This window comes from Lampetra fluviatilis, unplaced genomic scaffold (assembly GCF_964198595.1).
Source record: "Lampetra fluviatilis unplaced genomic scaffold, kcLamFluv1.1 SCAFFOLD_929, whole genome shotgun sequence".
Lineage (NCBI taxonomy): Eukaryota > Metazoa > Chordata > Hyperoartia > Petromyzontiformes > Petromyzontidae > Lampetra > Lampetra fluviatilis.
This window is the reverse complement of record NW_027620571.1, coordinates 1-24,828: the sequence shown is the minus strand read 5'-3', so window position 1 is coordinate 24,828 and position 24,828 is coordinate 1. Positions and strand designations below refer to the sequence as shown.

Here is a 24,828-nt window from a genome sequence, read left to right as displayed (position 1 = left end):
CACTCACCACACACACACTCACCACTCGCTCACCACTCAGTCACCACTCACTCACCACTCACTCACCACTCACTCACACACTCACCACACACACACTCACCACACACACACTCACCACACACACACTCACCACACACACACTCACCACTCACTCACCACTCACTCACCACGCGCTCACCACTCACCCACCACTCACACACACACCACACACACACTCACCACACACACACTCACCACTCGCTCACCACACACTCACTCACACACTCACCACACACACACTCACCACACACACACTCACCACTCGCTCACCACTCACTCACCACTCACTCACACACTCACCACACACACACTCACCACACACACACTCACCACTCACTCACCACTCACTCACCACTCGCTCACCACTCACTCACCACTCACACACACACCACACACACACTCACCACTCACTCACCACTCGCTCACCACTCACTCACTCACTCACCACACACACACTCACCACTCACTCACCACTCACTCACACACTCACCACTCGCTCACCACTCACTCACACACTCACCACACACACACTCACCACTCACTCACCGCTCCCTCACCACTCACTCACCACTCACCACACACACACTCACCACTCACTCACCACTCACTCACCACTCGCTCACCACACACTCACCACTCACTCACACACTCACTCACCACACACACACTCACCACTCACTCACCACTCGCTCACCACTCACTCACCACTCACACACACACCACACACACACTCACCACACACACACTCACCACACACACACTCACCACTCACTCACCACACACACACACACTCACCACACACACACTCACCACTCACTCACCACTCGCTCACCACTCACACACACACCACACACACACTCACCACTCACTCACCACTCGCTCACCACTCACTCACCACTCACACACACACCACACACACACTCACCACTCACTCACCACTCGCTCACCACTCACTCACCACTCACACACACACCACACACACACTCACCACTCGCTCACCACTCGCTCACCACTCACACACACACCACACACACACTCACCACTCACTCACCACGCACTCACCACACACTCACTCACACACTCACCACACACACACTCACCACTCACTCACACACTCACCACACACACACTCACCACACACTCACTCACACACTCACCACACACACACTCACCACACACACACTCACCACTCACCACTCGCTCACCACACACACACACACCACACACACACTCACCACTCACTCACCACTCGCTCACCACTCACTCACCACTCGCTCACCACTCGCTCACCACACACACACTCACCACACTCACCACTCACTCACTCACCACTCACTCACCACTCACTCACACACTCACCACACACACACTCACCACACACTCACTCACACACTCACCACACACACACTCACCACACACTCACTCACACACTCACCACACACACACTCACCACACACTCACACACACACTCACCACACACACACTCACCACTCACTCACCACTCGCTCACCACTCACTCACCACTCACACACACTCACCACACACACACACACACACTCACCACACACACACTCACCACTCACTCACTCACCACTCACTCACCACTCACTCACACACTCACCACACACACACTCACCACACACTCACTCACACACTCACCACACACACACTCACCACACACACACTCACCACACACTCACTCACCACTCACTCACCACACACACACTCACCACACACTCACTCACACACTCACCACACACACACTCACCACACACACACTCACCACTCACTCACCACTCACTCACCACTCGCTCACCACACACTCACCACTCACTCACACACTCACTCACCACACACACACTCACCACTCACTCACCACTCGCTCACCACTCACTCACCACTCACACACACACCACACACACACTCACCACACACACACTCACCACACACACACTCACCACTCACTCACCACACACACACTCACCACACACACACTCACCACTCACTCACCACTCACTCACCACTCGCTCACCACTCACACACACACCACACACACACTCACCACTCACTCACCACTCGCTCACCACTCACTCACCACTCACACACACACCACACACACACTCACCACTCACTCACCACTCGCTCACCACTCACTCACCACTCACACACACACCACACACACACTCACCACTCGCTCACCACTCGCTCACCACTCACTCACCACTCACACACACACCACACACACACTCACCACTCACTCACCACGCACTCACCACACACTCACTCACACACTCACCACACACACACTCACCACTCACTCACACACTCACCACACACACACTCACCACACACACACTCACCACTCACCACTCGCTCACCACACACACACACACCACACACACACTCACCACTCACTCACCACTCGCTCACCACTCGCTCACCACACACACACTCACCACTCACTCACTCACCACTCACTCACCACTCACTCACACACTCACCACACACACACTCACCACACACTCACTCACACACTCACCACACACACACTCACCACACACTCACTCACACACTCACCACACACACACTCACCACTCACTCACCACTCGCTCACCACTCGCTCACCACTCACTCACACACTCACCACACACTCACCACTCACTCACCACTCACTCACACACTCACCACACACACACTCACCACTCACTCACCACTCGCTCACCACTCGCTCACCACACACACACTCACCACACTCACCACTCACTCACTCACCACTCACTCACCACTCACTCACCACTCACTCACACACTCACCACACACACACTCACCACACACACACTCACCACTCACCACTCGCTCACCACACACACACTCACCACACACACACTCACCACTCACTCACTCACTCACCACTCACTCACCACTCACTCACACACTCACCACACACACACTCACCACACACTCACTCACACACTCACCACACACACACTCACCACACACTCACTCACACACTCACCACACACACACTCACCACACACTCACTCACACACTCACCACACACACACTCACCACACACTCACTCACACACTCACCACACACACACTCACCACACACTCACTCACACACTCACCACACACACACTCACCACACACTCACACACACACTCACCACACACACACTCACCACTCACTCACCACTCGCTCACCACACACTCACCACACACTCACTCACCACTCACTCACCACACGTGTGAGTCCCCTGCGTGTCTGCGTGTGCACCTAGCCTGGCGCGATCACCGCAGTGACGTCACCGCCACTTGGTGGTGAACGGCGGTGGTGGTTGTTGTTGTTTGTGTTGTTGTTGTTGTTGTCTGTGTGTGTGTCTCTACGGAGAGTGGTGGTGCAGCGGTTAGCGCTACGAAGCTTGCGACCACCATCACCACCATCACCACTACCGTCACCACCATCACCAGCACCATCACCATCATCGCCACCATCACCACCACCACTACCATCATCATCACCACCATCACCACCACCGTCACCACCATCGCCACCACCACCACCACCGCCACCATCACCACCACCACCATTACTACCATCATCATCACCACCATCACCATCGCCACCGTCACCACCATCACCACCACCACCACCACCATCACCACCACCACCACCACCACCACCGCCACCATCACCACCACCACCATTACTACCATCATCATCACCACCATCACCATCGCCACCGTCACCACCATCACCACCACCACCATTACTACCATCATCATCACCACCATCACCACCATCACCAGCACCGTCACCACCATCACCAGCACCACCATCAGCACCGCCATCATCATCACCACTATCATCATCATCACCACTATCACCATCATCACCATCACCACCATCACCACCACCATCACCACCACCACCATCACCACCACCATCATCACCACCATCCCCGCCATTACCACCATCACCACCATCATCACCACCATCATCATCACCATCACCACCACCATCACAACCATCATCACCACCACCACCATCACCACCACCATCCCCGCTATCATTACTACCACCATCAGCACCGCCATCACCATCATCACCACCATCACCACCATCATCACCACCATCATCATCACCACCACCATCACCACCATCATCACTACCATCATCATCACCACCATCACCACCATCACCACCACCATCATCACCATCATCACCACCATCACCACCACCATCATCACCATCATCACCACCATCACCACCATCACCACCACCATCACCACCATCATCACTACCATCATCATCACCACCATCACCACCATCACCACCACCATCATCACCACCATCACCACCATCACCACCACCATCATCACCATCATCACCACCATCACCACCACCATCATCACCATCATCACCACCATCACCACCATCACCACCACCATCACCATCACCACCATCACCACCATCACCACTGGGGGAGAGACACACACTCTGTGTGTGCCACAGTGCCAGTAGCCTTCATAGGTGCTGCTACTAGCTACTCACAGCACTTGCCCCTACACTCTGTCAAGGCTACACGGGGGATCTTTATCTGTGTGTGTCTGTGTGTGTGTCTGTCGGTGTGTGTGTAACTGTGTGTGTGTAACTGTGTGTGTGTGTGACTGTGTGTGTGTGTCTGTGTGTAACTGTGTGTGTGTCTGTGTGTGTGTGTATCTGTGTGTCTGTGTGTAACTGTGTGTGTCTGTGTGTGTGTGTATAACTGTGTCTGTGTGTGTGTGTATCTGTGTGTCTGTGTGTAACTGTGTGTGTCTGTGTGTGTGTGTATAACTGTGTCTGTGTGTGTGTGTATCTGTGTGTGTGTGTATCTGTGTGTCTGTGTGTAACTGTGTGTGTCTGTGTGTGTGTATAACTGTGTCTCTGTGTGTGTGTGTGTCTGTGTGTCTGTGTGTAACTGTGTGTGTCTGTGTGTGTGTATAACTGTGTCTGTGTGTGTGTGTGTGTAACTGTGTGTGTATCTGTGTGTGTGTCTGTGTGTCTGTGTGTCTGTGTGTCTGTGTGTAACTGTGTGTGTCTGTGTGTGTGACTGTGTGTCTGTGTCTGTGTGTGTCTGTGTCTGTGTGTGTCTGTGTCTGTGTGTAACTGTGTGTGTGTGTAACTGTGTGTGTGTAACTGTGTGTGTGTCTGTGTGTATCTGTGTGTGTGTGTAACTGTGTGTGTGTAACTGTGTGTGACTGTGTGTGTGTGTCTGTGTGTGTGTGTCTGTGTGTAACTGTGTGTGTGTGTAACTGTGTGTGTGTAACTGTGTCTGTGTGTAACTGTGTGTGTCTGTGTGTGTGTATAACTGTGTCTGTGTGTGTGTGTGTAACTGTGTGTGTGTGTCTGTGTGTGTGTAACTGTGTGTGTGTCTGTGTGTGTGTGTGTAGGCTCAGCACAAGGACTGGGAGCTGGCGGGCACCAAGCTGGGCAACATCATGGGGGTGGCGAAGGAGCCGGATGCGGGGGGAGCGGCGGAGGGCACGCCGCAGGTGGCGGACCAGGGAGAGCTGGACTACCGGTACTCGCTCGCTCACCCGCTCGCTCACTCACCTACTCGCTCGCGCGCGCTCGCTCACCTGCTCGCTCGCTCACCCACACGCTCACCCGCCCGCTCACCCGCTCGCTCGCTCACTCACCTACTCGCTCGCGCGCTCACTCACCCCAGGTGGCGGACCAGGGAGAGCTGGACTACCGGTACCCGCTCGCTCACCCGCTCGCTCACTCACCTACTCGCTCGCGCGCTCGCTCACCCGCTCGCTCGCCCACACGCTCACCCGCCCGCTCACCCCGCTCGCTCGCTCACTCACCTACTCGCTCGCGCGCTCACTCACCCCAGGTGGCGGACCAGGGAGAGCTGGACTACCGGTACCCGCTCGCTCACCCGCTCACCCGCTCGCTCGCTCACTCACCTACTCGCTCGCGCGCTCACTCACCCCAGGTGGCGGACCAGGGAGAGCTGGACTACCGGTATCCGCTCGCTCACCCGCTCGCTCACTCACCTACTCGCTCGCGCGCTCGCTCACCCCGCTCGCTCGCTCACCCACACGCTCACCCGCCCGCTCACCCGCTCGCTCGCTCACTCACCTACTCGCTCGCGCGCTCACTCACCCCAGGTGGCGGACCAGGGAGAGCTGGACTACCGGTACCCGCTCGCTCACCCGCTCACCCGCTCGCTCGCTCACTCACCTACTCGCTCGCGCGCTCGCTCACACCGCTCGCTCGCTCACTCACCTTCTCGCTCGCGCGCTCACTCGCTCGCTCACCCCGCCCGCTCGCTCGCTCACCCGCTCACTCGCTCGCTCACCCACACGCTCGCCCGCTCGCTCACTCACCTGCTCGCTCACCCGTTCGCTCACCCGCTCACTCACCCGCTCGCTCGCTCACTCGCCCACACGCTCGCTCGCTCACTCACCCGCTCACTCGCTTGCTCACTCACCCACTCACTCACCCGCTCGCTCGCTCGCTCACTCGCTCACTCACCCGCTCACTCACCCACTCGCCCGCTCGCTCGCCCGCTCGCTCACCCGCTTACTCACCCACTCACTCACCTGCTCGCTCACCCACTCGCTCGCTCACCCACCCACTCGCTCACCTGCTCGCTCGCTCGCTCACCCATTCACGCGCTCGCTCACCCACTCACTCACCCACTCGCCGCTCGCCCACTTGCTCACCCGCTCGCTCGCCTACTCACTCACCCGCTCGCTCACCCGCTCGCTCGCCGCTCATCCGCTCGCTCGCGCGCGGTCACCGTGGTTACGTCGTGCTGTGCGGTTGCCGCGGCGATTTCAGCACGGAGCAAAAGTTTGCGAGCCACCTGACGGAGACGATGGAGGCGAGCAGCGAGTTTGCGCGGCACAAGACGCTGCTGGAGCAGAGGCAGTTCCTGCCCATCTTCGCCGAGCGCGAGGAGCTGCTCAACATCATCAGGCGCGTCGAGTGCGGGCCAGGGAGGGAGGGAGGGAGGGCGCACTCACTCACCTAGTCACACACTCACTCGCTCACTCACTCACGCACCTAGTCACTCACTCGCTTACTCACTCACTCACTCACCTAGTCACACACTCACTCGCTCACTCACTCACGCACCTAGTCACACACTCACTCGCTCACTCGCTCACTCACTCACCTAGTCACACACTCACTCGCTCACTCACTCACTCACCTAGTCACACACTCACTCGCTCACTCACGCACCTAGTCACACACTCACTCGCTCACTCACCTAGTCACACACTCACTCGCTCACTCACTCACTCACCTAGTCACACACTCACTCGCTCACTCACTCACGCACCTAGTCACACACTCACTCGCTCACTCACTCACGCACCTAGTCACACACTCACTCGCTCACTCACTCACCTAGTCACACACTCACTCGCTCACTCGCTCACTCACTCACCTAGTCACACACTCACTCGCTCACTCACCTAGTCACACACTCACTCGCTCACTCACTCACTCACCTAGTCACACACTCACTCGCTCACTCACTCACGCACCTAGTCACACACTCACTCGCTCACTCACTCACGCACCTAGTCACACACTCACTCGCTCACTCACTCACCTAGTCACACACTCACTCGCTCACTCGCTCACTCACTCACCTAGTCACACACTCACTCGCTCACTCACTCACTCACTCACCTAGTCACACACTCACTCGCTTACTCGCTCGCTCGCTTACTCACTCACACACTCATTCGCTTACTCGCTCACCTAGTCACACACTCACTCACTCACCTAGTCACACACTCACTCGCTCGCTCGCTCACTCACTCACACACTCACTCACACACTCACTCGCTTACTCGCTCGCTCGCTCGCTCACACACTCACTTGCACACTCACTCACTCACTCACCTAGTCACACACTCACTCGCTCACTCGCTCACTCACTCACCTAGTCACACACTCACTCGCTCACTCACTCACTCACTCACTCACCTAGTCACACACTCACTCGCTCACTCACGCACCTAGTCACACACTCACTCGCTCACTCGCTCACTCACTCACCTAGTCACACACTCACTCGCTCACTCACTCACGCACCTAGTCACACACTCACTCGCTTACTCACTCACTCACGCACCTAGTCACACACTCACTCGCTTACTCACTCACTCACGCACCTAGTCACACACTCACTCGCTCACTCACACGCTCGCTCACTCACTCACACACTCACTCACACACTCACTCGCTTACTTACTCACACACTCACTCACTCACACACTCACACACTCACTCACTTGCACACTCACTCACTCACTCATACACTCACTCGCTCACTCACCTAGTCACACACTTACTCGCTTACTCACTCGCTTACTCACACACACGCTCACACACTCACACACTCACTCACTCACTCAATCACACACTCACTCACACACTCACTCACCTAGTCACACACTCACTCGCTCGCTCGCTTACTCACACACTCACACACACACTCACTCACTCATACACTCACACATTCACACACACACTCACTCACTCACTCACACACTCACACACTCACTCAAGCACACACTCACCTAGTCACACACTCACTTGCTTACTCACTCGCTCGCTCACACACTCACACAAACTCACTCCTCACTCATACACTCACACACTCACTCACTCACACACTCACTCACACACTCACACACTCACTCGCTCACTCACACACTCGCTCACACACTCACACACACACTCACACACTCACACACTCACACACTCACTCACTCATACACTCACACACTCACTCACACACTCACACACACACTCACACACACACACACTCACTCACACACACACACACTCACTCACACACTCACACACTCACTCACACACACACACACTCACACACACACTCACACACTCACACACTCACACACTCACTCACTCATACACTCACACACTCACTCACACACTCACACACACACTCACACACACACACACTCACTCACACACTCACACACACACTCACACACTCACACACTCACACACTCACTCACTCATACACTCACACACTCACTCACACACTCACACACTCACACACACACTCACACACGTGGTGGTGGTGTTGTTGTTGTTGTTGTCTGCAGGGACAACAGCGTGGTGGTGGTCGTGGGCGAGACGGTGGTGGTGGTGTTGTTGTTGTTGTTGTCTGCAGGGACAACAGCGTGGTGGTGGTCGTGGGCGAGACGGTGGTGGTGGTGTTGTTGTTGTTGTTGTCTGCAGGGACAACAGCGTGGTGGTGGTCGTGGGCGAGACGGTGGTGGTGGTGACGTTGTTGTTGTTGTCTGCAGGGACAACAGCGTGGTGGTGGTTGTGGGCGAGACGGTGGTGGTGGTGACGTTGTTGTTGTTGTCTGCAGGGACAACAGCGTGGTGGTGGTCGTGGGCGAGACGGTGGTGGTGGTGTTGTTGTTGTTGTTGACGTTGTTGTTGTTGTCTGCAGGGACAACAGCGTGGTGGTGGTCGTGGGCGAGACGGGCAGTGGCAAGACGACGCAGCTGGCCCAGTATCTGCACGAGGACGGCCTCACCACCTACGGCGTGGTGGGCTGCACCCAGCCCAGACGCGTGGCCGCCATGAGCGTGGCCAAGAGAGTTGCCGATGAGATGGGTGTGCGGCTGGGGGAGGAGGTGAGACACACACACCGTGACACACACACACACACACACCGTGACACACACACACACACACCGTGACACACACCGTGACACACACACACACACCTACGGCGTGGTGGGCTGCACCCAGCCCAGACGCGTGGCCGCCATGAGCGTGGCCAAGAGAGTCGCCGACGAGATGGGTGTGCGGCTGGGGGAGGAGGTGACACACACACACACACGCCGTGACACACACACACGCCGTGACACACACACACACACCGTGACATACACACACACACCGTGACACACACACACACACACCGTGACACACACACACACCGTGACACACACACACACGCCGTGACACACACACACACACACCCACGGCGTGGTGGGCTGCACCCAGCCCAGATGCGTGGCCGCCATGAGCGTGGCCAAGCGAGTCGCCGATGAGATGGGTGTGCGGCTGGGGGAGGAGGTGACACACACACACACACACCGTGACACACACACACACACACACCGTGACACACACACACACACCGTGACACACACACGCGCCGTGACACACACACACACACCGTGACACACACACACACACCGTGACACACACACACACATGCCGTGACACACACACACACACCGTGACACACACACACACATGCCGTGACACACACACACACGCCGTGACACACACACACACACACCCACGGCGTGGTGGGCTGCACCCAGCCCAGACGCGTGGCCGCCATGAGCGTGGCCAAGCGAGTCGCCGACGAGATGGGTGTGCGTCTGGGTGAAGAGGTGACACACACACACACACACGCCGTGACACACACACACACACACACCGTGACACACACACACACATGCCGTGACACACACACACACACACACCGTGACACACACACACACATGCCGTGACACACACACACACACCGTGACACACACACACACATGCCGTGACACACACACACACACCGTGACACACACACACACATGCCGTGACACACACACACACGCCGTGACACACACACACACACACCCACGGCGTGGTGGGCTGCACCCAGCCCAGATGCGTGGCCGCCATGAGCGTGGCCAAGCGAGTCGCCGATGAGATGGGTGTGCGGCTGGGGGAGGAGGTGACACACACACACACCGTGACACACACACACACACACCGTGACACACACACACACACCGTGACACACACACGCGCCGTGACACACACACACACACACACCGTGACACACACACACACGCCGTGACACACACACACACACACACCGTGACACACACACACCGTGACACACACCGTGACACACACACACACACCGTGACACACACACACACGCCGTGACACACACACACACACACCCACGGCGTGGTGGGCTGCACCCAGCCCAGACGCGTGGCCGCCATGAGCGTGGCCAAGCGAGTCGCCGATGAGATGGGTGTGCGGCTGGGGGAGGAGGTGAGACACACACACAACAACAACAACAACAACCGCCATTCGCCACTAAGTGGCGGTGACGTCACCACGACGCTTGTGCCAGGCCATGTGCACCCTGAGGCCACGTGAAGTGTCGAACGCCCGCTGGCAGGAGGTCATGGGGCAGACCCAGGTGCCACGGGTCGACTGACCGAGATGACCGAGATGACTGGCTGATCCACCACCTGTGCCCCCTACTGTGCCAACTTGCTGTGCTTTAGCCACCCGGCGCTCCGCTCGTTGTTGTGAGCGTCGCTCCTCCGCCCTCCGTTGTTGTTGGAGGGCGACTGCCTCCAACTGCCCAGTAGCGTCCTTCACGAGCCTCCTCCACTGAGGCCGATCTTGACACCGCTGGTACCAGTCATCGGCAAGTCCACTCAGCTCCACGTCCTCCTGTACCACATCACTCCATCTCTTCTCTAGCCCGTGCCGCGCCCGTTTAGCCCCCTCGATCCGGCCGAACAAAAGCTGTTTAGGCATGCGGTGGCTGGGCATGCGGGCTACATGACCCAGCCAACGCAGCCTTGCCTGCCGGAGGAGCTCACTGATGGGACTTTGCCCAGATCTTTCAAGGACTTGTGAGCTCCTCACACAATCCAGCCTGGTTAAACCCAGGATGGATCGTAGGCAGGCCAGCCTAAATGTTTCCAACCGGTGAAGATGCTCCACTAGGGGGGTCCACGTTTCGCAAGCGTAGAGAAGGGAGGGAATGACCGTGGCCGAGAAGACCTGAAGCTTCGTGCGGAGCGACAGACCAGGTAGCTTCCACACAGCAGCGTTACGCAACCGATGAAAAGATATTGCCGCTCGACTGATTCGGAGTGAGACCTCTGCTGATAAACTGGAGCCGGTCATGAGCACACTGCCCAGGTATGGGAAACTCTCCACTCTCTCCACAACTGCCCCATCACCGATTGGGAGTTGTGGGGGTGGAGTGCCCGATGGTACAAAATACCCAGGCAGGTGCTTAGTTTTGGTGGGGCTGATGGTAAGGCCCCACCTCTTGGTGGCACGCTCCAGTCTCAGCAGCAGCGTCTCCAACTCCTCTTCTGAATGAGCAGCTATTACCAAATCATCGGCATACATAACGTGGTTGACCAATAGGGAGCCATCCCTTGATCGCACCCGGGCGTCGATCAGCCTCCCATTATATCTGTACCAAATGGTAATTCCCCCGGTACAGCTTTTGAAGGCTTCACGAACTACGCAGTCGAAATAGATGTTAAATAATGTGGGAGCCAGAGGACATCCCTGTCGCACCCCAAGGTGTACAGGGAAAGGCTCCGACTCCCGGCCACGTAGTTTTACCCGGGCCCGCTCACCATCATGAAGGTCCTTAATGATCGTGAGCAGAGGGTCAGGGACTCCGAAAGCACGAAGAACAACCCAGAGCCCAGTCCTACTGATGGTATCATAGGCCTTGACCAGGTCAATAAAGCAGAGATGTAGGTCTTTTTGAAATTCCCTACACCTCTGCTGGAGCAGACGGACAGAAAATATGGCATCTGTGCAGGACCGCCCTTTCCTGAAACCGCATTGGGGCTCCGCAAGCCTCTCCTCAGCGTGCCTAGCAAGGCGACGTTGAATAATCCTTGCCAGGACCTTACCCGGCACACTGAGGAGTGAGATGCCCCTGTAGTTGTTACAGTCGGTACGGTCCCCCTTCTTAAAGAGGGGGACCACCAGGGCATCCTTCCAGTCCTGCGGAACCCGTCCAGTGGTCCAGACTGTTGTTATGATGTCATATAGGGCAGTCTGTGCACAAACGCCACCCTCCCTCAGCATTTCGCTTGGGAGATCATCTCTGCCCGGTGCCTTCCCTGGTCTCAGACTCCGGATCGCCCTCAGTACTTCCTCAACAGCTGGCACCTCAGCCAGCCACTCACAGGGGGTGACCTCTTCCAATATTTGAGGCACCGCAGCCTCAGCAGGGTTATCCCCACTTTGTGCCATGATGTTTTCCTGGCTGAGAGATTTTCCCTCCCCCAGGACCTCGCAGAAATGCTCAGCAAATCTGCAAACCTGTTCCTGGGGGTCGGAGATTGGATCACCGTTTTTTCCTCTAATGATGGTAATAGGTGTGGTAATAGCCACACCACACCTATTACCACACACACACACACACCGTGACACACACACACACACCGTGACACACACACACGCCGTGAGACACACACACACACCGTGACACACACCGTGACACACACCCACACACCCACGGCGTGGTGGGCTGCACCCAGCCCAGACGCGTGGCCGCCATGAGCGTGGCCAAGAGAGTCGCCGATGAGATGGGTGTGAGGCTGGGTGAAGAGGTGAGACACACACACACACACACCGTGACACACACACACACACATGCCGTGACACACACACACACACCGTGACACACACACACACACACACCGTGACACACACACACACACCGTGACACACACACACACCGTGACACACACACACACCGTGACACACACACACACACACGCCGTGACACACACACACACACACGCCGTGACACACACACACACACCGTGACACACACACACACACCTACGGCGTGGTGGGCTGCACCCAGCCCAGACGCGTGGCCGCCATGAGTGTGGCCAAGAGAGTCGCCGATGAGATGGGTGTGCGTCTGGGTGAAGAGGTGAGACACACACACCGTGACACACACACACACATGCCGTGACACACACACACACACCGTGACACACCGTGACCACCACACACACACACACACAACCGCACGCAGTTTGCACCCACCCCCCAACCTCCCCCCTCCCCCCCCACCTCCCCCACCCGCCCCCCACTTCACCCCGCCCCCCCCCCCAGGTGGGCTACGCGATCCGCTTTGAGGACGTGACGTCTGAGCGCACGGTCATCAAGTACATGACGGACGGCATCCTGCTGCGCGAGAGCCTGCGGGAGGCCGACCTCGATCGCTATAGCGCCGTCATCATGGACGAGGCGCACGAGCGCTCCCTCAACACCGACGTGCTGTTTGGCCTGCTGCGGGAGGTGACGTGGGGGGACACGGGGAGACAGGGGGAGACAGGGGGAGACGGGGGGAGACACGGGGAGACACGGGGAGAGAGAGGGGGAGAGAGGGACAGAGAGACACGGGGAGACACGGGGAGAGAGACACGGGGAGACACGGGGAGAGAGAGAGAGACACGGGGAGAGAGACACGGGGAGACACGGGGAGAGAGAGAGAGACACGGGGAGAGAGACACGGGGAGAGAGACACGGGGAGACACGGGGAGAGAGACACGGGGAGACACGGGGAGAGAGACACGGGGAGACACGGGGAGAGAGAGAGAGACACGGGGAGAGAGACACGGGGAGACACGGGGAGAGAGAGAGAGACACGGGGAGAGAGACACGGGGAGAGAGACACGGGGAGAGAGACACGGGGAGAGAGACACGGGGAGAGAGAGACACACGGGGAAACACGAGGCGCACGAGCGCTCGCTCAACACCGACGTGCTGTTTGGCCTGCTGCGCGAGGTGACGTGGGGAGAGAGAGAGAGACAGGGAGAGACAGGGGGAGACACGGGGAGAGAGACACGGGGAGACACGGGGAGACACGGGGAGAGAGAGGGAGAGAGACACGGGGAGAGAGACACGGGGAGAGAGACACGGGGAGAGAGACACGGGGAGACACGGGGAGACACGGGGGAGAGAGGGGGAGAGAGAGGGAGAGACACGGGGAGACATGGGGAGACACGGGGAGACACGGGGAGACACGGGGGAGAGAGGGGGAGAGAGAGGGAGAGAGAGACACGGGGAGACACGGGGAGAGAGACACGGGGAGAGGGGGAGACACGGCGAGACACGGGGGTGTAGGAGCGCTCACTCAACACCGACGTGCTGTTCGGTCTGCTACGGGAGGTGATGTGGGGGGGAGACAGGGGGAGAGAGAGAGAGACACACGGGGAGACACGGGGAGAGAGACACGGAGAGAGAGACACGGGGAGAGAGACACGGGGAGAGGGGGAGACATGGGGAGACACGGGGAGACATGGGGAGACACAGGGAGAGAGACACGGAGAGAGACACACGGGGAGACAGGGAGACACGGGGAGACATGGGGAGACACAGGGAGAGAGACACGGAGAGAGAGACACGGGGAGACGGGAGACACGGGGAGACACAGGGAGAGAGACACGGAGAGAGAGACACGGGGAGACAGGAAGACACGGGGAGACACGGGGAGACATGGGGAGACACAGGGAGAGAGACACGGGGAGAGGGGGAGACATGGGGAGAGAGGCACGGGGAGAGAGACACGGGGAGAGAGACACGGGGAGAGAGACACGGGGAGAGAGACACGGGGAGAGAGACACGGGGAGAGAGACACGGGGAGAGAGACACGGGGAGAGAGAGACACACGGGGAAACACGAGGCGCACGAGCGCTCGCTCAACACCGACGTGCTGTTTGGCCTGCTGCGCGAGGTGACGTGGGGAGAGAGAGAGAGACAGGGAGAGACAGGGGGAGACACGGGGAGAGAGACACGGGGAGACACGGGGAGACACGGGGAGAGAGAGGGAGAGAGACACGGGGAGAGAGACACGGGGAGAGAGACACGGGGAGAGAGACACGGGGAGACACGGGGAGACACGGGGGAGAGAGGGGGAGAGAGAGGGAGAGACACGGGGAGACATGGGGAGACACGGGGAGACACGGGGAGACACGGGGGAGAGAGGGGGAGAGAGAGGGAGAGAGAGACACGGGGAGACACGGGGAGAGAGACACGGGGAGAGGGGGAGACACGGCGAGACACGGGGGTGTAGGAGCGCTCACTCAACACCGACGTGCTGTTCGGTCTGCTACGGGAGGTGATGTGGGGGGGAGACAGGGGGAGAGAGAGAGAGACACACGGGGAGACACGGGGAGAGAGACACGGAGAGAGAGACACGGGGAGAGAGACACGGGGAGAGGGGGAGACATGGGGAGACACGGGGAGACATGGGGAGACACAGGGAGAGAGACACGGAGAGAGACACACGGGGAGACAGGGAGACACGGGGAGACATGGGGAGACACAGGGAGAGAGACACGGAGAGAGAGACACGGGGAGACGGGAGACACGGGGAGACACAGGGAGAGAGACACGGAGAGAGAGACACGGGGAGACAGGAAGACACGGGGAGACACGGGGAGACATGGGGAGACACAGGGAGAGAGACACGGGGAGAGGGGGAGACATGGGGAGAGAGGCACGGGGAGAGAGACACGGGGAGAGAGACACGGGGAGAGAGACACGGGGAGAGAGACACGGGGAGAGAGACACGGGGAGAGAGACACGGGGAGAGAGACACGGGGAGAGAGACACGGAGAGAGAGACACGGGGAGAGAGACACGGGGAGAGAGACACGGGGAGAGAGAGACACGTGGTGGTGTTGTCCGTGCGGCAGGTGGTGGCGCGCCGCGTGGACCTGAAGCTCATCGTCACGTCGGCCACGATGGATGCCGGCAAGTTTGCGGCGTTCTTTGGCAACGTGCCGGTGTTCCACATTCCCGGACGCACATTCCCTGTTGACATCTTCTTCAGCAAGGTGCCGCTCACCAACACTCCTCACCACTCCTCACCACTCCTCACCACTCCCTCCTCACCACCACTCCTCACCACCACTCCTCACCACCACCACTCCTCACCACCACTCCTTACCACCACTCCTCACCACCACTCCTCACCACCACTCCTCACCACCACTCCTCACCACTGCTCACCACTCCTCACCACTCCCTCCTCACCACTCACTCCTCACCACCACTCCTCACCACCACTCCTCACCACCACTCCTCACCACCACTCCTCACCACCACTCCTCACCACCACCACTCCTCACCACCACTCCTCACCACCACCACTCCTCACCACCACTCCTCACCACCACTCCTCACCACCACTCCTCACCACTCCTCACCACCACCTCACCACCACACCTCACCACTCCCTCCTCACCTGTGTGAGTGAGTGGGTGAGTGAGTGAGTGAGTGTGTGGTGTGTGAGTGGGTGAGTGAGTGGGTGAGTGGGTGAGTGTGTGAGTGTGTGAGTGGGTGAGTGAGTGGGTGAGTGTGTGAGTGTGTGAGTGAGTGGGTGAGTGGGTGAGTGGGTGAGTGAGTATGTGTGTGGGTGAGTGTGTGAGTGTGTGAGTGAGTAGGTGAGTGAGTGGGTGAGTGAGTGTGTGAGTGAGTGGGTGAGTGGGTGAGTGTGTGAGTGTGTGAGTGAGTAGGTGAGAGAGTGGGTGAGTGGGTGAGTGGGTGAGTGAGTGTGTGTGTGGGTGAGTGTGTGGGTGAGTGAGTGTGTGCTGTGTGTGTGTGAGTGAGTGAGTGTGTGCTGCGTGTGTGTGTGAGTGAGTGTGTGAGTGAGTGTGTGAGTGTGTGAGTGTGTGAGTGAGTTAGTGTGTGAGTGAGTGAGTGAGTGTGTGAGTGTGTGAGTGGGTGGGTGAGTGGGTGAGTGTGTGTGTGTGAGTGAGTGTGTGAGTGGGTGAGTGAGTGAGTGAGTGAGTGTGTGAGTGTGTGAGTGAGTGGGTGAGTGTGTGTGTGTGAGTGAGTGGCTGAGTGAGTGGGTGAGTGAGTGAGTGTGTGAGTGTATGAGTGTGTGAGTGGGTGGGTGAGTGGGTGAGTGTGTGTGTGTGAGTGAGTGTGTGAGTGGGTGAGTGTGTGAGTGAGTGAGTGTGAGTGTGTGAGTGAGTGTGTGAGTGGGTGAGTGTGTGAGTGAGTGGGTGTGTGAGTGTGTGAGTGGGTGAGTGAGTGTGTGCTGCGTGTGTGTGAGTGGGTGAGTGGGTGAGTGAGTGTGTGCTGTGTGTGTGTGAGTGAGTGTGTGCTGCGTGTGTGTGAGTGAGTTAGTGTGAGTGAGTGGGTGAGTGAGTGTGTGCTGCGTGTGTGTGTGTGAGTTAGTGTGAGTGAGTGAGTGTGTGAGTGAGTGAGTGAGTGGGTGTGTGAGTGAGTGGGTGAGTGAGTGAGTGGGTGTGTGTGTGGGTGAGTGAGTGAGTGGGTGTGTGTGTGTGAGTGAGTGGGTGAGTGAGTGGGTGAGTGGGTGAGTGAGTAGGTGTGAGTGTGAGTGAGTGTGTGAGCGAGTGAGTGTGTGAGTGTGTGAGTGAGCGAGCGAGTGAGTGGGTGAGTGGGTGAGTGGGTGAGTGGGTGAGTGGGTGAGTGTGTGAGTGAGCGAGCGAGTGAGTGAGTGGTGGGTGGGTGAGTGGGTGAGTGAGTGTGTGCTGCGTGTGTGTGAGTGAGTGAGTGGTGGGTGGGTGAGTGGGTGAGTGAGTGAGTGAGCGAGTGAGTGGTGGGTGGGTGAGTGGGTGAGTGGGTGTGTGTGAGTGAGTGTGTGAGTGAGTGAGTGGTGGGTGGGTGAGTGGTGGGTGAGTGTGTGTGTGAGTGTGTGAGTGAGTGAGTGAGTGGTGGGTGGGTGAGTGTGTGCTGCGTGTGTGTGAGTGAGTGTGTGAGTGAGTGAGTGAGTGGGTGAGTGGGTGAGTGGGTGGGTGAGTGGGTGAGTGTGTGAGTGAGTGTGTGAGTGAGTGAGTGGTGGGTGGGTGAGTGGGTGAGTGAGTGTGTGCTGCGTGTGTGTGAGTGAGTGTGTGAGTGAGTGAGTGAGTGAGTGGGTGAGTGGGTGGGTGAGTGGGTGAGTGTGTGCTGCGTGTGTGTGAGTGAGTGGGTGAGTGGGTGAGTGGGTGAGTGAGTGAGTGGTGGGTGGGTGAGTGGGTGAGTGAGTGTGTGCTGCGTGTGAGTGGGTGAGTGGGTGAGTGAGTGAGTGAGTGTGTGAGTGAGCGAGTGAGTGAGTGGTGGGTGGGTGAGTGGGTGAGTGAGTGTGTGCTGCGTGTGTGTGGGTGAGTGGGTGAGTGGGTGGGTGAGTGAGTGGGTGAGTGAGTGGGTGAGTGTGTGAGTGAGTGTGTGAGTGAGTGAGTGTGTGCTGCGTGTGTGTGAGTGGTGAGTGGGTGAGTGTGTGAGTGAGTGAGTGGTGGGTGGGTGAGTGGGTGAGTGAGTGTGTGCTGCGTGTGTGTGAGTGAGTGGTGGGTGGGTGAGTGGGTGAGTGAGTGAGTGAGTGAGTGGTGAGCGAGCGAGTGAGTGAGTGAGTGAGTGAGTGGGTGAGTGAGTGTGTGCTGCGTGTGTGTGGGTGAGTGGGTGAGTGGGTGGGTGAGTGAGTGGGTGAGTGAGTGGGTGAGTGTGTGAGTGAGTGTGTGAGTGAGTGAGTGAGTGTGTGCTGCTTGTGTGTGTGAGTGAGTGAGTGGGTGAGTGAGTGAGCGAGCGAGTGAGTGAGTGGTGGGTGGGTGAGTGGGTGAGTGAGTGAGTGAGTGAGTGGTGAGTGGGTGAGTGGGTGAGTGAGTGTGTGCTGCGTGTGTGTGTGAGTGAGTGGGTGAGTGTGTGAGTGAGTGAGTGGTGGGTGGGTGAGTGGGTGAGCGAGCGAGTGAGTGAGTGGTGGGTGGGTGAGTGGGTGAGTGAGTGTGTGCTGCGTGTGTGTGAGTGAGTGGGTGAGTGGGTGAGTGGGTGAGTGAGTGAGTGAGTGTGTGAGTGAGCGAGTGAGTGAGTGGTGGGTGGGTGAGTGGGTGAGTGAGTGTGTGCTGCGTGTGTGTGGGTGAGTGGGTGAGTGGGTGGGTGAGTGAGTGGGTGAGTGTGTGAGTGAGTGTGTGAGTGAGTGAGTGTGTGCTGCGTGTGTGTGAGTGGTGGGTGGGTGAGTGGGTGAGTGAGTGGGTGAGTGTGTGAGTGAGTGAGTGTGTGAGTGTGTGAGTGAGTGAGTGGTGGGTGGGTGGGTGAGTGAGTGGGTGAGTGAGTGTGTGAGTGAGTGGTGGGTGAGTGAGTGGGTGAGTGAGTGAGTGGGTGAGTGTGTGAGTGAGTGTGTGAGTGAGTGTGTGAGTGTGTGAGTGTGTGAGTGTGTGCTGCGTGTGTGTGAGTGAGTGGTGGGTGGGTGAGTGGGTGAGTGAGTGAGTGTGTGAGTGAGTGTGTGAGTGAGTGAGTGGTGAGTGTGTGAGTGAGTGAGTGTGTGCTGCGTGTGTGTGCTGCGTGTGAGTGAGTGAGTGGGTGTGTGAGTGAGCGAGCGAGTGAGTGAGTGGTGGGTGGGTGAGTGAGTGAGTGAGTGGTGGGTGGGTGAGTGAGTGAGTGGTGGGTGGGTGAGTGAGTGAGTGAGTGGTGGGTGGGTGAGTGAGTGAGTGAGTGTGTGCTGCGTGTGTGTGAGTGAGTGAGTGTGTGAGTGAGTGAGCGAGCGAGTGAGTGAGTGGTGGGTGGGTGAGTGAGTGAGTGTGTGAGTGGTGGGTGGGTGAGTGGGTGAGTGAGTGTGTGAGTGAGTGTGTGAGTGAGTGAGCGAGCGAGTGAGTGAGTGGTGGGTGGGTGAGTGAGTGAGTGAGTGAGTGGTGGGTGGGTGAGTGGGTGAGTGAGTGTGTGCTGCGTGTGTGTGAGTGAGTGAGTGTGTGAGTGAGTGAGCGAGCGAGTGAGTGAGTGGTGGGTGGGTGAGTGAGTGGTGGGTGGGTGAGTGAGTGAGTGAGTGAGTGGTGGGTGGGTGAGTGGGTGAGTGAGTGTGTGCTGCGAGTGTGTGAGTGAGTGAGCGAGCGAGTGAGTGAGTGAGTGAGTGGTGGGTGGGTGAGTGAGTGAGTGAGTGGTGGGTGGGTGAGTGGGTGAGTGAGTGTGTGCTGCGTGTGTGTGAGTGAGTGGGTGTGTGAGTGAGTGAGTGAGTGAGCGAGCGAGTGAGTGAGTGAGTGGGTGAGTGAGTGGGTGAGTGTGTGAGTGAGTGTGTGAGTGAGTGAGTGGTGGGTGAGTGAGTGAGTGGGTGAGCGAGCGAGTGAGTGAGTGGTGGGTGAGTGAGTGAGTGGGTGAGCGAGCGAGTGAGTGAGTGAGTGTGTGAGTGGGTGAGTGTGTGAGTGAGTGTGTGAGTGGGTGAGTGTGTGAGTGAGTGAGTGGTGGGTGGGTGAGTGGGTGGGTGAGTGTGTGAGTGAGTGGTGGGTGAGTGAGTGGGTGAGTGTGTGAGTGAGTGTGTGAGTGAGTGTGTGAGTGGGTGAGTGAGTGAGTGAGTGAGTGGGTGAGTGGGTGAGTGAGTGAGTGGTGGGTGGGTGAGTGGGTGAGTGAGTGTGTGCTGCGTGTGTGTGAGTGAGTGGGTGTGTGAGTGAGTGAGTGAGCGAGTGAGTGAGTGAGTGTGTGAGTGAGTGAGTGGGTGAGTGGGTGAGTGGGTGAGTGAGTGAGTGGTGTGTGGGTGAGTGGGTGAGTGAGTGTGTGCTGCGTGTGTGTGTGAGTGAGTGGGTGAGTGAGTGAGCGAGCGAGTGAGTGAGTGGTGTGTGAGTGGGTGAGTGGGTGAGTGGGTGAGTGGGTGAGTGTGTGAGTGAGCGAGCGAGTGAGTGAGTGGTGGGTGGGTGAGTGAGTGTGTGAGTGAGCGAGCGAGTGAGTGGGTGAGCGAGTGGGTGAGTGAGCGAGCGAGTGAGTGGGTGAGCGAGTGGGTGAGTGTGTGCTGCGTGTGTGTGTGAGTGTGTGAGTGGGTGAGTGTGTGAGTGAGTGTGTGAGTGGGTGAGTGTGTGAGTGAGTGAGTGGTGGGTGGGTGAGTGGGTGGGTGAGTGTGTGAGTGAGTGGTGGGTGAGTGAGTGGGTGAGTGGGTGAGCGAGTGAGTGAGTGGTGGGTGAGTGTGTGCTGCGTGTGTGTGGGTGAGTAGGTCGTAGTGGATGACTACGTGGAGGGCGCAGTGAAGCAGGCGCTACAGATCCACCTTTCTCCGTCACCAGGTGACATGCTCATCTTCATGCCGGGACAGGAAGACATTGAGGTAGTTGGACCGCTCCCCGTGTCTCTCCCCGTATCTCTCCCCGTGTCTCCCCGTGTCTCTCCCCATGTCTTTCCCCGTGTCTGTGTGTCTCCGTGTCTCTCCCCATGTCTCTCCCCGTGTCTCTCCCCGTGTCTCTCCCCATGTCTCTCCCCGTGTCTCCCCGTGTCTCTCTCCCCGTGTCTCTCCCCGTGTCTCCCCGTGTCTCTCCCCGTGTCTCTCCCCGTGTCTCCCCGTGTCTCTCCCCGTGTCTCCCCGTGTCTCCCCGTGTCTCTCCCCGTGTCTCTCCCCGTGTCTCTCCCCGTGTCTCTCCCCGTGTCTCTCCCCGTGTCTCTCCCCGTGTCTCTCCCCGTGTCTCCCCGTGTCTCTCCCCGTGTCTCTCCCCGTGTCTGTGTGTCTCCGTGTCTCTCCCCCCGTGTCTCTCCCCGTGTCTCTCCCCGTGTCTCTCCCCGTGTCTCTCTCCCCGTGTCTCTCCCCGTGTCTCTCTCCCCGTGTCTCTCCCCGTGTCTCCCCGTGTCTCTCCCCGTGTCTTTCCCCGTGTCTGTGTGTCTCCGTGTCTCTCCCCATGTCTCTCCCCGTGTCTCTCCCCGTGTCTCTCCCCGTGTCTCTCCCCGTGTCTCCCCGTGTCTCTCTCCCCGTGTCTCTCCCCGTGTCTCCCCGTGTCTCTCCCCGTGTCTCTCCCCGTGTCTCCCCGTGTCTCCCCGTGTCTCTCCCCGTGTCTGTGTGTCTCCGTGTCTCTCCCCCCGTGTCTCTCCCCGTGTCTCTCCCCGTGTCTCTCCCCGTGTCTCTCTCCCCGTGTCTCTCTCCCCGTGTCTCTCCCCGTGTTTCTCCCCGTGTCTCTACCTGTGTTTCTCCCCGTGTCTCTCTCCCCGTGTCTCTCTCCCCGTGTCTCTCCCCGTGTCTCTCGCCGTGTCTCTCCCCGTGTCTCTCCCCGTGTCTCTCCCGTGTCTCTCCCCGTGTCTCTCCCCGTGTCTCTCCCGTGTCTCTCCCCGTGTCTCCCCGTGTCTCTCCTCGTGTCTGTGTGTCTCCGTGTCTCTCCCCCCGTGTCTCTCCCCGTGTCTCTCCCCGTGTCTCCCCGTGTCTCTCCTCGTGTCTGTGTGTCTCCGTGTCTCTCCCCCGTGTCTCTCCCCCCGTGTCTCTCCCCGTGTCTCTCCCCGTGTCTCTCCCCGTGTCTCTCCCCGTGTCTCTCCCCGTGTCTGTGTGTCTCCGTGTCTCTCCCCGTGTCTCTCTCCGTGTCTCCCCGTGTCTCCCCGTGTCCCCCCCGTGTCTCTCCCCCCGTGTCTCTCCCCCCGTGTCTCTCCCCGTGTCTGTGTGTCTCCGTGTCTCTCCGCGTGTCTCTCCCCGTGTCTCGTTGTGTCTCCCCGTGTCTCCCCCGTGTCCCCCCGTGTCTCTCCCCCCGTGTCTCTCCCCCCGTGTCTCTCCCCCCGTGTCTCTCCCCCCGTGTCTATCTCCCCGTGTCTCTCCGCGTGTCTCTCCACGTGTCTCTCCGCGTGTCTCCCCCCGTGTCTCTCCCCCCGTGTCTCTCTCCCCGTGTCTCTCCCCGTGTCTCTCCCCGTGTCTCTCCCCGTGTCTCTCCCCGTGTCTCTCCCCGTGTATCTCCGCGTGTCTCTCCCCCCGTGTCTCCCCCCGTGTCTCTCCCCGTGTCTCTCCCCGTGTCTCTCCCCGTGTATCTCCGCGTGTCTCCCCCCGTGTCTCTCCCCGTGTCTCTCCCCGTGTCTCTCCCCGTGTCTCTCCCCGTGTCTCTCCCCGTGTCTCTCCCCGTGTATCTCCGCGTGTCTCTCTCCCCCCGTGTCTCCCCCCCGTGTCTCTCCCCGTGTCTCTCCCCGTGTCTCTCCCCGTGTCTCCCCCCGTGTCTCCCCCCGTGTCTCTCCCCGTGTCTCTCCCCGTGTATCTCCGCGTGTCTCTCCCCCCGTGTCTCTCCCCGTGTCTCTCCGCGTGTCTCTCCGCGTGTCTCTCCCCGTGTCTCTCCCCGTGTCTCTCCCCGTGTCTCTCCCCGTGTCTCTCCCCGTGTCTCTCCCCGTGTCTCTCCCCGTGTCTCTCCCCGTGTCTCTCCGCGTGTCTCTCCCCCCGTGTCTCTCCCCGTGTCTCTCCGCGTGTCTCTCCGCGTGTCTCTCCGCGTGTCTCTCCGCGTGTCTCTCCCCGTGTCTCTCCCCCGTGTCTCTCCCCGTGTCTCTCCCCGTGTCTCTCCGCGTGTCTCTCCGCGTGTCTCTCCCCGTGTCTCTCCCCCCGTGTCTCTCCCCGTGTCTCTCCCCGTGTCTCTCCCCGTGTCTCTCCGCGTGTCTCTCCGCGTGTCTCTCCCCGTGTCTCTCCCCGTGTCTCTCCGCGTGTCTCTCCGCGTGTCTCTCCGCGTGTCTCTCTGTGTCTCTCTCCGTGTCTGTGTGTCTCCGTGTCTCTCCGCGTGTCTCTCTGTGTCTCTCCCCGTGTCTCTCCCCCGTGTCCCCCGATGTCTCTCCCCCCGTGTCGGGTCGGTGAGCGAGCGGGTGAGTGAGCTGGTGAGCTGGTGAGCGAGCGGGCGGGCGGGCGAGCGGGCGGGCGGGCGAGCGAGCGGGGGCGAGCGGGCGGGTGAGCTGGCGGGCGAGCGGGCGGGTGAGCTGGTGAGCGAGCGGGTGAGCGGGCGGGTGAGCTGGTGAGCGAGCGGGTGAGCGAGCGGGTGAGCTGGTGAGCGAGCGGGTGAGCTGGTGAGCTGGTGAGCGAGCCGGGTGAGCTGGTGAGCGAGCGGGTGAGCGAGCGGGTGAGCTGGTGAGCGAGCGGGTGAGCGAGCGGGTGAGCTGGTGAGCGAGCGGGTGAGCGAGCGGGTGAGCTGGTGAGCGAGCGGGTGAGCGAGCGGGTGAGCTGGTGAGCGAGCGGGTGAGCGAGCGGGTGAGCTGGTGAGCGAGCGGGTGAGCTGGTGAGCGAGC

At 59.1% G+C, this 24,828-nt stretch overlaps 1 protein-coding gene across 1 annotated transcript in view; it reads left to right on the top strand.

Moving 5' to 3' along the window:
* The window catches only part of LOC144954087 (pre-mRNA-splicing factor ATP-dependent RNA helicase PRP16-like), a gene marked incomplete at both ends in the record, with an annotated part of 34,713 nt that extends 12,749 nt beyond the window's left edge, over positions 1-21,964 (top strand). Inside the window, 6 exons of the mRNA XM_078884659.1 lie at positions 5,474-5,604; positions 6,876-7,013; positions 9,543-9,729; positions 14,021-14,206; positions 16,608-16,748; positions 21,824-21,964. Of these exons, the coding sequence (XP_078740785.1) occupies positions 5,474-5,604; positions 6,876-7,013; positions 9,543-9,729; positions 14,021-14,206; positions 16,608-16,748; positions 21,824-21,964 (924 nt within the window). The remainder of the gene's footprint in view (positions 1-5,473; positions 5,605-6,875; positions 7,014-9,542; positions 9,730-14,020; positions 14,207-16,607; positions 16,749-21,823) is intronic.
* Between the last annotated feature and the right edge of the window lie 2,864 nt (positions 21,965-24,828).